The following is a 12,877-nucleotide window of genomic DNA, read 5'->3' as shown; positions in this document are numbered from 1 at the left end:
GGAAGTGGAAGGAAACCAGGGATCTTTTTGAAAAGGAAGAGGTAAGAATAGAGACTGCCTTCCAGATGCTACTGATAAAGAAATACTCTAATTATTATATGTCAGGGGAAAGTGTGATACAGCAATGATAAATCTTACTTATAACTCCACATGAATAGCTATAAAAGTAGAATGGGGCATATATATCTAAAATGTAATGAAAGGGGTCCATGGGCCAAGTATTCATTCTAGACAGGGCTTGCTGAGAGAAAGCTCGTTGCCTGGGTTTAAAGCACAAATAATCTGTTTAGTGAGATTGCAAGAAAGACAAATGAATGACCTCTTCTTGTCTTTATCTGGGAGAAAAATTCTACACCATCTCAAAGACCAGCTAACAAAACTGGTACTAACAGTACCAGTAGAGAACAGGTCTGGTCCTTCTCTCCAAGAAGGGTCAGGAGAAATGACCTTGGCCTTATGAAGTCAAATTGAAGGACTGTTTCCCTGTTCCTACTCCCTCTCGGGAGATGTAACAGAGGGAAGTAGATGACCAAGGCACAATATATAAATCAGAGACCAGTAGAATTCCAAGTTTGGAATGCAGGTTAAAGATCTGTTTCAGTCTCACTCTCTGAAACATCACTCCCTAACAAGTACAAGCCTTTGGTTCCAAAAGGAATGGGATTCCAGATTTTTGAGCCACACTGTACAAGAAAGCCAAGAGTTGAGGTATCACCATATAACCCCAAGGGCAGAGAGGAACCCTTCCCACCAGCTCATACTCACTCCCAGGGCCCACACAGATGGGGCAGCAGCTTCCTTCAGCCAGGAATTCCAGCTCCCGTGGTCCACACGACAAAGGTGGGCAGGGTTGGTGGGAGCATCTAACCTCCCCATGAGTGCAAGAGCACACCGTGCATGCAGAAGAGGCCCACTCAGTGCCGTGCTGTGTGTCAAGTAGGGAAAAAGAAAAAGAAAGTTAGTGCCAGACTCCAGACCTCTGTCAGCCAAATAGAAACAGACTTCACGCATACAAAATGAGGGTGGAGCTTGGGAAAGGTGGGGGATGACTGAGTTGGCAAGGTTGACTAGAGGCTGCAAATGTTCTCTGTCAAAGACCAATTCAAAAACCAACTCTTCTTTCTATTACCTCCAAGAGTTTGTATTTTAAAGTTTCAACAAAACACAAAATGAAATTAAAACGACACCAATCACATCATCTCAGTTTCTTTCCCTGCTGTTGTGATAAAATATCCTTGCAAAAGCAACCTAAGGGACAAAGGGTTTGTTCTTGTTTACAATGTACATTGTGTTAGAGTAGCCAAGGAGGCAGGAGCTTGAAGGAGTTAGCCACATTGCACCCACAATCAGGAAGCAGGGAGCCATGAATGCATTCTCCTGCTCATCTCCTTTTCTCCACTTACAGCCCCAAATACCATCCAGAGAAGGATGCTGCAGACCATGGGTGGATCTTGCCACTTTAATTAATGTAATCAAAATAACTCCCTACAAGCATGGCCAGAAGCCTGTCTCCTAGGTGATTCTAGATTCTGTCAAGTTGGCAATTAGCACTAACCATCACACCCATCATTTAAAAAATTATGAATCCCAAAGGAAAATACATACGCACACATTTACAGGGTCCTTCATAATGGTTCTACTGTGTATTTTGAGACAGTGGCTCACAGTACTGCCTCAGTTGGCCTGGAATCCCTGGATCTCAGCAATCTTCTTGTTTCAGCTTCCTAAGCAGCTGAGAACACAGGGGTATGCCACCACACCCAGGCTATGGGTTGCTTTTTTTTGTTTTGTTTTGTTGGTGGTGCTGGGACTTGAACCCAAGACCTTGCAAATGCTAAGCACACACTCAGCTACTACTGAGCTACACTTTTACCCCCAGAGCCTACCACTGTCAACAGTTCTCACTCTGATTTGCTTCCTTGTTTGACTTTCTATTCTGACTAGTTCCCATATTCTCATTCATGTTTGTTGTCCCTCTCCTTCTCTCTCTACATACTCACATACACATACCCAGGTCCGGTGATCTCATATTCCTAGGAACTGTAGAAGCAAGAAGAGGGCCCTACTCTCCTGTTTTCCCACAAACTGTAGAGCAAAAAACAATCCCAGTGATGCTCTTCATCCTATACGCTGGGTCAAGGCTAACATTCTATTAGTTAACCTATAGATCCAGTTTTTGAACAATCATATAATTTACCAAGTATCCGCTATATCTAAATTGGTCATTCTCAGATGTGATGCTGCGTGAACCAGCAAGTCAGCATCAACTTCTATGTGTACATGAACTGACCAGAGAAGCAGTGGTCTCAGCATTTAATCTCCATTGTAGAATGCACTAATGGTGCCCTTCCCAAGGTCTACAGTAACATTAGTTTAATGAATAAAGTTTTGTTTTCTCCTACAGCACTTTCTTAATTATTGGAATCTATTTCCCCTTTGACTCTTTGAAATCTAATGTATGATGGATATGTTTCAGCACAAATCACAAGTAGATGTTTATCAAAACACCACGTATTCCAAGCACTCAGTCACCAAAATATTCCGGGGATTACAACTAGAAATTGTAAGAAGCCATTCTCTTGCCTCTCTTCAAACTGGCACCCAGAAGAGTTTTCCATCTGCAACACAGAGACGCTAGATCTCATCTAAGCAAGTCGGGACTTCACTCTTTAATCATGCCAAGTCTAATATTACAGAATTAGGAAACTGTGGGCTATTATTGTAACAATCTCAGCATCAGGCAGTCATAGTAATCCAGTGATTTGGACATCACTTTAGTACCACACTACTCTCCTCTAGACTGACTTTCAGGGAGCCCAAGAGGGCAGTCATGCATGTGAGCACTGTTGGTCAAGCCAAGGATTTCATTGGCACAGCACATTGTTAGATACCAGCTCAGCCCTTCCTATGTTGGGAATGGAGTAGATGGCTTAACCTTTGCCAATCTTACTTCCTTGTCTAAACATGAAGTGGTGTGACAGTGCTCCCTTTACTGGATGCCTGTAACGTTTCAAAAGGTAGCATTTTGGACAGCCAACAAGGTCTCACATTGGCCCTCAGAAAGGACTCACATGGGATACAGCAGTGTTGACAGGGACTGCAGCAGATAGGTAATGGGAAAATGTTGCATAAATGGCACAAACGTTCAGTTGTAGGAAACCAGTTCTGAGGTCTGCTGTGCAGCATAGAACCATCAAGGTGATGGATATTCTGAGTAGTTTCATTGTGACATTACTGCACAATATAAATGTATTCCAAATCAGTGCAGTCAACACCCTGGATATAGTCAAGCTTTCCTCATCAATTCAATATTTTAAAATAAAAGAATGTCAGCCCTTCCCCTCTTCCTACTGTGAATTCATGGCTTTCTTCTTTTTCTTGTTTTCATTTTTGTTGACTGGTTGGCCGGTTGGGTTTTTTTTATACTTTTGTGCTGACTGTGCATAGAGGATGTAGACAAGAATGTAAAGGACAAGACCGCTCCCATTAATTTTTACTTCTATGTTATTGCATATGAATTTCAAATTTAGTATAGCAGACTATGGGCTAATAAAAGACTGAGGGTTGTTGACCATGACGCTTAGAAAAGCCGAAGCATAAAGCAAAGAAAGAGCTTACAAAAGAAAATCTGATAGTTTCTGATGAGTTAAAAGATACATATCTATGAAAAACGACAGTGCAAACAAAATTGAAAGACAAAACTGGCAAAAAGCACAAATTTTATAATTAGACACAAAAGCAATTAAAATTAGAAAAAGATAAACAGCTCAAATAAAATCTTGTCAATGAGCTAAGAGAAGATTTGGCTTTATTAAATGCACAGAAATGTTAAAATAAAAAAGGAGAGATGGCTCAGTGGTTAAGAGCACTGACTGCTCTTGCAGAGGACCTGGGTTCGATTCCCAGCACCCATATGACAGCTACAAACCGTCCTTAACTCCAGTTCCAGGGGAATCCGACTCCCTCTTCTGACCTTCACGGCATTGCACAACATGGGTGCACTCACATACATTCAGGCAACACGCTCATATACATAAAATAAAAACAATAAAAAATATTTTAAAAAAGAGTGTTGGGGCTGGAGAGATGGCTCAGTGGTTAAGAACACTGGTTGTTCTTGTAGAAGACCGGGGTTTGAATCCCAGCACCCACATGGCAGCTAACAACTGTCCATAACTACAGTTCCAGGGGATTCAACAGCCCCCTACATGCAGCACTTACCTACATGCAGGCATAACACTCATACACATAAAAATAATAAATAAAATATATATTTTTTTAAAAAGATAGAGTGTTGCTACTATCAGATACAGGGAGAATTTAAAATTCATAGTGTCTAGTATGGATGAAGCTGCAGAGTCCTGAGATTCTGACACACAGCGCTTCCTCTCATTAAAGCCCCTGTAATAAGGTAGCCAGTCGGGCCTCACCATGGTGGTCACACTTGAAGAGACTGCACTGATGGTGAGATCCCCAAGGGCCATTACTACACAAACAGCCTAATAACAAATAGTAAACATAGTAACCAAAACATGTAGCTTCTTTGTTCTAATAATTTAACCTTTAAAAAAGTTATCTGAAGAAAATGATCAATGATATACAAAAAGGTTTCAACTGATGGAATTCCATCTTGTTCTATATAGTCAAAGTGGAAACGTTTTAGTAAAAACTGAAAAGCTACCCAAAGGGCTAATAATAGAAAATAATGTTCTCCAAGAGTACGCTTGGCAACTATTTATAGTAGAATATTATGTAAAAAGGCAGGGCATCAACCATATAGTCAGCATTAATCCAGCTGTGTTAAAACATACATGTGTTGTCTATCTCTCTACATCTATATATCTGTCTATATATCTATCTGCCTGTCTGTCTGTCTATCTACCTACCTATCTCAACTGCTACCTCTCTTTCTAATACCACCAGTAAAACAGTCAAGAGAATATTAACTATGGTTGCAGAGTAATGAGATTACTTAGAATTTTATTTCTGTTTGTGTATTTTTCTATTTTCCAATTTTTCACCAATAAAATATTTTAATTTTTGTCATCACAAAGCAAATTACTACTTAAAATATGGGCAAAAATTAGGGTGGTATGGCTGTAGACATGGAGGCTGTTTCTAAATGTCTAGATATTTCAGTTCACTAAAACATGTTTTTGGCTACTACTGAAAATCAGACTCATTTCTAAAACATTTGTAATCACACCACCTTTCAGACACAGACCACAAAAATTAACTATAATAACAGCCTGTCAATCACCAAGGTTTCTCATTTGTAAAATGAAAGGGTTGTGTTAGCAGAGCCCCAGTACTTTGGGGCTCTGTGATCATGGAATCTATCATCCCACCCAAGAGACATGAAATTAAGCAATGGCTTTTCCTTTCACAAAAAATCCTGAGAATTATGGGAATAACAAAGATCACTCAGGAGGGAGACTCCATTGTTTCATGTCAAAGTCACAAAGATAGTTGCAGCTGGTGACCCAAAGCACACAAGGCAAGGAAAGAGAATTATGCACTCATGTCCCGAGAGGATGAGCCACATGTCTCCTCCATTTTTATCTTCTGCCTCGTTCTTCCCAAGTGTTCTGAGGATTGATAATGCATGCAAAGCACTCAGCCTGGAGATCAAGGGGTTCAGCACATGCCAAATTTCATTTCTACCTATATAAATAATTTCACAGTGTTCTCCATACCCATTTACAAAAGCATTATTTTTAATAAAACTGTGGCAGTAAAGAGAGCTACATAAAACCAAGGAGTAACAGATGCACCAAGCAATGCTCCCATAAGAACTAGTTTTAGCTGTGCCATCTTAACCTCATTAATACCCTTTTGAAAACAAGAGATTCTGACACTTGGCAAAAGCAAATTCTACAGACAACATCTTATATGCATTCTTCAGCAGAGTGAACTAACAAGTTAGCTTGAGTGTTGACATAAGTCCAAAAGAAAGATAAGGTCATAAAGCATTTGCTGGCTTACTGACAGAACAAAAAATATAATTTTTCTTCACATAATTTGCTCCCGTTATGAAGTTATAAATTCAGAATACTAAATATCTCAGAGTGTTCAGTGCATTTTATAATTATACTCTCTGCTTTGAATGGAACAAGGCTGAATTCAATATTTGCTTCTTCCTTCATATACATAAATTAGCTCTCCTTTACCCTCACGGACAGGAAGGTGAGTGGCCTCTGCCACCTCAGTCCCTTCTCCCCTCAGTGGGATCTGCATGAGGCATTACCACATGCCACTTTCTCTCTTCACTGAATCTTCATGCTCTATCTTCTCAGATTTAAACTACTTCATGTTGGGATCAAAAGAATAAGGAGTAAAAGAGAAAGGATTAATAGTGCTTCTCCCTCTTCCTCATGGAAACAAGGAAAAAAACTCATTCAAGGCTGGAGAGATGGCTCAGCAGTTAAGAGCACTGGCTGCTCTTGCAGAGGACGGAGCGAAGTTCAATTCCCAGCACCCACAGGGTGGCTGATAAACATCTGTAACACCAGTTCCAGGGGATCCATCACCCTCTTCTGATCTCTGTGGGCAGTGCATGACACAGGTGAACTTACATACATGCAGGTAATATACTCATACACATAAAAAGTAAACATAATAAATAGAATTTTTTAAAAAAATTCATTCAAATGACTCATTGAAAAATCATATTTGAGGCCTGTGCCCCTAACTGGTTGGCAAAGTTGGCACAGATCCCAAACAGAATCTGAAGGAACAGCATTGGGATGATTATAGATGAAGCAGTCTCCCATAATACCAGCTGTGATAAACCCACACAGCACTCCTAAATAACCTGGAGGCAGCAAAAAGGTTCTGTGGCTTCCACACTCCAGGAAGTCTTGAGGCATGTCCTGACTTGCTGAGTTGGGAGTTGCTATGACGCTCACTCCTCTGCATGAAGAAAAGTCCTTGAGGCTCAGCCGTTCATTAAAGGGGGCTCTCCTGTAGCCCTGAAGGCAGCCCTTCACCTCCTTCCCTTGGCTTGAACCACAGTTGCTGAGGACAGGATTGCTTCAGCTATTCTTTCCTGCCATACCCAGGCTACCCTTAAGCCCTTACTAATTCTCTCCCCTGGGCCCAGGCTTCCACTTCAGATCACCACAGCAGAATCCTAAAACACCAGGCTATATTACAGCTGCTGGGAGGATCTCCATAACCAGCCCTACGTGATGCAAGCCAGAGGCCAAAAAGAGGCTTACTACTGTCTAGAGGGAGGTGAAGTACTCTGGAAACTGCCTCCCAAACAAGCTGAAAGGGGAAAAAAAACAAAGGTTGCAGGACTTGGGGAAAAGCCCAGCAATGTGAGTGACAACGCCAGGCTCAGAATGAAGCAGACCAGCATGTCACCAGCTCGGGAAAATCAGTAATACCAAGGATCTGAGGAGAGAACCTAGAGCTGTGAAAAGGAGAGGGAAGGATAGGAGGACAAACAACATAATTATTGTAACTTATGACTAAAATTAGATTGTATTACAACTCAAAAAGTAATCAATCTCCAGCTCTATTTTAAGAGGCAACCCATGAAAGATTTCTTCCCAAAGTCATAGTTCTCAAAACTCAGCCTATGTCTCGGCTGCCTCAAGTCCCAGGAACATAATTAGAATATTTTCTGAGGAGCTGAACTTCGAAAGTGCGCATACAAACCATGTACGAGCACGTTCTTATCTAGTTTGGGGCTCTCTGACAGTGTACTATTACAGCAGGGTGAACTGCAAGGGAGGTAGGCCAAAGGGCAACAGAAGGAGGAACTTCCGAAACACTTGGAGCAAACACAGGAGGCCCAAGGGATTCTAAGTAACCCACAACAGATCCATGGCCTTAGGTATCCCCAGCCACCCGCATCAATGACTGCCTGACGGTGGGATGAGGACATGGAGAAGGCAGAGAAAGGAAGACTACTCGCCTAAGTTTTTCACTCATTGATATTTACTCGGCACCTACTTTTAGAGAAAGTTCAGTGTTTAGCTCCAGGTTAACAGGAAAAGAAGACGACTATAAAGGACTAAAACTAGCTGGGCCTGGTGCACACCTTTAATCTCAGGCCAAAGGGGGCAGAAGCAGGGGGATTTCTGTAAGATTGAAGCCAGCCTGGTCTACATAGTGAGTTCCAGGACAGCTGGGGCTACAGAGAGACCCTATGTCAAAGCAAAACAAAATGAAAGATAATAAAACTATTGTTAGTGTTCTCAGGCAACGTAAATCAAGATAACAAGATTGTACATTGGTACAGATATAACACAAGAAAACAAATGGTGTCATTCTAGTGACCCATGCAAGGATTTGCTAGATTTCAAGGGAACCCTTACAATGGTGTTTTTAAATCAATATTCAATATCTCTATATATATACATATTCCTGGTACCAGAACTTTTTGATATGTCTGGGTCACCCCTTCCCCCACCCTGCCCCAGACTGTGACCTTATTTGGTGGATTTTTGTCACCTTGAACCATCACCTACTCCGATTATGAACTGGCTGGCATCAATTGGCTCCCCGCCTCCACCTCACAGTAATCACCGGTGGCAGATAAAAACGACACCACTCTACAGAACAGACTGGATGAGGCAGCACATGGTGACAGGTAGGATTAAGACATTCCCAATGCAGAGCTTGCTTAGGTGTCTTTCAGCAACACATTGTGTAGAACTGAAAGAGTGGTTTCCTCATGTCACTAGGAGACAGTGGACTGTGTAAAATGATCTGGTCCATGGGGACATGAGCACTGAGCTTTACGTACATATACTGAATAGCATTCTAGGGTGGTATATCAAATCCTGTTAGCCTATGCTCTCTCATGAATAGGTAGAGATGCTAACAGGCAACACTTTGTATCAGGTGGAAGAAGAGGATTACAGCACAGAGCCTCTCTTCACCACGTTCAATTTTCCCTGGTACCTCAGGGTAACATTTCAGTGTGAGTAGAAAAGAATCATTTTCATAATTTCTACTATAAACCTTGCAATGGTGCTTTTAAAACAGTATTTAATATCTCTAAATTAATCCTGAAGGATATAGAAAATATGATTTAAAAAAAAAAAGAGTAAACCAAAAACTCTTCAAGACAGACTCCCAGTACTGTGGTTCTTAATGAAAGAAATAGGGAGGGGTATCATCTAAGGAAAACTTGGCCATTCCTGCAGCCATGTCTGGTTGTCGTGACTGAAGATTGCTACTTTTCTAGTGAGCAGAACCTGGACTACTGCTAGACTTCCTATAGTACATAGGGGCAGCTCAACAATGAAGCCTCAAAGGTGGATGGTACTGAAATTGAAAGCTTGTACCCTAACAGAAACAGCCCTCAACTATGAGTCAAAAGACCAAAATCTAGACTAGATTACAGCACTTCATAGTAACATGACATTGGCAAGTGCCTCAATCTCTTCACAATTTAACTTCATCTTTCACACAGCAGACGCACCACCTGCCCTCCTCAGCAGCTCAGGGTTGTTTACAATTATCTAATGAAAAGCTCTGGTAGTACACAAAAAGGTGATACTTTAATTATTCGACACCACAGCTTCTTCAACACCAACATTCTCAGCCTAGATTTATACAGACACAAATCCAACCTACAAATATTTATGTAGAGCTCATAGAATAAATAGGACAGTTTTATCTTATTCAAGAAAACTGGGTGCCCACAGAAAGCCATATGAGCTTCCTGTCCTTTATAATCTAAGGTTGAACATTTGGCTTTCTTTTGTCAATGATCCACAGGTGCCCAATGAGCTTTGGGTCTGAAAGCACTTACCTCATGGGTTTTCTCCTCATGGAAGCAGGATCCGGATGCCTTCAGTACACATTCTGGGCAGCACTGGTTGGGGGCGATCTGAAGCACTTCTCCCTGAGTATTTGAAAGCAGCTCAGTGTGAAATAACAGCAGCAAATATGTATCACATAATTCATCAGACCCCAAGTATCTACGATTCCCTAAACCTCATGAGTTTCCACAGGTAACAGTGATGGACAGGATAAAGTCAATAAACTAACAAAAAGAATTGTCCGTCAAGAGTTGCTATTTTGGAAAGTAATTTCTTTGGAGGAAAAAAAAATCTCTATCTTTTCATATGTAAATGTAATGAAGTAGTGAATTATTTTCACTAGAAATACTTCATACAAGGAAAGTATTTGGAGTGAGAAAGGGGCTGCATTTCTCTAAAGGTGCTCTTTGCCTCTGTTGAAAAGAGGAAGAAGATTCTAGTGCACGGGAAACAACCACAGATGTAGAAGTCTTCAACACTGTTAGCAAAGCCTAATACTGAGCCGCATGCAGCAGGGAGCTGATTCTGAGGATTTTGCTCACTTTTACTCATAGGCAGAGTACTAGAGGGGCAGAGGTTCAAGGATAAATTTGGAACAGGAACTAGCACTGTTGTGGAGGTATCACATGCAGGTATTGCGGAAAGCCGAGTAGAATTCTAAGGTTCTAATAAAGATCTGTTTTTAAGGCTTCTATAATTATAGCTCTTGATGTTATAGAAAGAATGGGTCAACATCTGATACTTGGATTTATTGGAAACTTGTCACATGTTAACTAGTAATACATTTGTCACTGTGAAGAACCTGCTAGAGAGTTATTAGAAATTTAGAGGCTTGGGATGTAGCTTGGTGGTAGAGCACTTGCCTAGCATATGTAAGGCCCTGGGTTTCAACCCCAGTGCCACACACATAAAAAAGAGACACATACACAGAGGATGAATAAAGAGGGGAAGGTCATCTTTGGGGCCTATTGATTCTCCTATTAGATCTTCTTACCCATGTGTGTATTTTAGGATTGGCTCAAGTTCAGAGATGTGGAAAATGGGCAACGAATGATTCTGACCAAAGTTGTTAGAGACCTGCATTAGTCATAAAAGCATGACCGTTCACAGGATGAAAGTCTACAAAGACTAGTAAGCAGGATGGAGAAACAAGATGTGCATGTGTGTGTGCATGCGTGTGTGTGTATTAATGTTTCCTTTCTTACTGTTATCTTTGGTTACTTTCATTACACACACAATTCTCAGTTCATCTAACTATATCAACAACAGTGAATGAGACATAGGACTAAATATGTTACATCTACAAATGCACTAAATAAACCCATCAATAACAGCAATCACCAAATTCGCCTTATTTTCTCGATGAAGAACAAAGTTTACATGATATGGGATTTTATAAAACTACCCGTGTTATGCAACATCAATGACTTTTCAGAAGGGTGCCCTCTGAGCCAAGAAAAACTGCATTTTAATTTCCACCAAGATGGCAATGGAGATTACATTAGCATAATTTCCACTAAGGATTTCATACAGATAGGAAATGAGATAACTCCATTGTTTAACAACACAGATGCAGGGAGCAAGGGAGACAGACAGGTAGAATGGAAAACTTCATGGGAAATTTTATACTTCTCAAATTACTTTTCTAGCATATAACAAACAAATTTTCAGATTCAGCTCTCAAGAAAGCATTTCAAAATATATTATTCTTTATTTGTGAGTGGCAGTGGGGGAGGGAGAGGATGGTTTTCCACTGGGGTCAACCTTCTGAATGCCTGGGGTGGGGGCAATCATGATAGAAGGAAGAAGGAGCCGAGAGGCCAGGCATGGTGGCACAGGCCTTTAATCTCAGCACCCAGGAGGCAGAGGCAGGCATATCTCTGTGAGTTTGAGGACAGCCTGGTCTACATAGTGAGTTCCAGGCCAGCCAGTGCTACGGAGTAAGATCCTGTCTCTAAAAACAAAACAAAACCCAAAAGGAGCCATGCAAGTGGCTGGAAAATGAGATGTAGGCGATTTTTGCCATCGGTTCACAAGGCCCTGAATGGCCCTGTGGTCTGCACAAGTGACACAGGTGTATTGTCCCTCCAAGCTCTGCATGGGGAGCATTGGCAAACTCCCACACGAACAAGCACTGTCAGTGAAGACTGCAGGGGGCTGGCATGATGACGGGTGCAGGTTCAGAAGAATCAAATGACAATAACGACAAGGATGATTTCATGATTATGGCTTATACTTACTAAGTGTTTTCAATAGCTAGGTACACTGGTCTCTAATTTCCATAGGCAATATGTTCCAAAACCCCTAAAAGTTGCCTGCACTGAAGACAGACCAAGTAGTATATGTACTATGCTTTTTTCTATACATACACACCCAGGCTAAAATTTAATTTGCAAATTAAGCATAGAAAAAGACCAACAATAATAGCAAATAATAAAAATTTACAAAATCATAACAATATGGGAGCTGGAAAGGTAGCTCAGCAGTTAAGAGCACTGACTGCTCTTCCAGAGAACCTGGGTTCGATTTCCAGCAGCCATGTAGTGGCTAACAACCATCCTAACTCCAGTTCCAAAGGATCCGACATCCTCTTCTGACCTCCAAGAACAGTGCATGACATGGGCGCACTTACATGCATGCAGGCAATACACTCATACACATAAAAATAAAATAAAAATAAATCATAACACTATATTGTAAAAAACATAACACTATATTGTTGTACATATTGGGTCTGGAGAGATGGCTCAGCAGTTAAGAGCACTGACTGCTCTTGCAGAGGACCTGGGTTCGATTCCCAGCACCCACAAGGCAGCTAGAAACCATCCTTAACTTCAGTTCCAGGGGAATCTGAAGCCCTCTCTGACCTCCACGGCATTGCACAACACAGGTGCACTCACATACATGCAGGCAATACACTCATACCCATAAAATAAAAATAATGAATAAAATATTTTTTTAAAGTTATATATATCAAGCATAATATAGATCTTATAAATCTCAAAATTCAGGTCTTTTTCTAATTTGAGAATATGACCTTTTCACTTAGGGAGCGTGCTTCAGGGCTTCTCTTTGGTATATGAGAACCATCACCA

The 12,877-nt window shown here is 41.1% G+C and overlaps 1 protein-coding gene across 1 annotated transcript in view; it reads right to left on the bottom strand.

Moving 5' to 3' along the window:
• The window catches only part of Fras1 (Fraser extracellular matrix complex subunit 1), a 442,676-nt gene that overhangs the window by 258,151 nt on the left and 171,648 nt on the right, over positions 1-12,877 (bottom strand). Inside the window, exons 4-5 of the mRNA XM_008843691.3 lie at positions 9,773-9,865; positions 766-925 (exon numbers count right to left, since the gene is read on the bottom strand). Of these exons, the coding sequence (XP_008841913.1) occupies positions 766-925; positions 9,773-9,865 (253 nt within the window). The remainder of the gene's footprint in view (positions 1-765; positions 926-9,772; positions 9,866-12,877) is intronic.

The sequence above is a fragment of the Nannospalax galili genome, unplaced genomic scaffold, assembly GCF_000622305.1.
Source record: "Nannospalax galili isolate Female #2095 unplaced genomic scaffold, S.galili_v1.0 scaffold440, whole genome shotgun sequence".
Lineage (NCBI taxonomy): Eukaryota > Metazoa > Chordata > Mammalia > Rodentia > Spalacidae > Nannospalax > Nannospalax galili.
The sequence above is the reverse complement of the archived record's forward strand: the minus strand, read 5'-3'. Positions and strand labels throughout refer to the sequence as shown.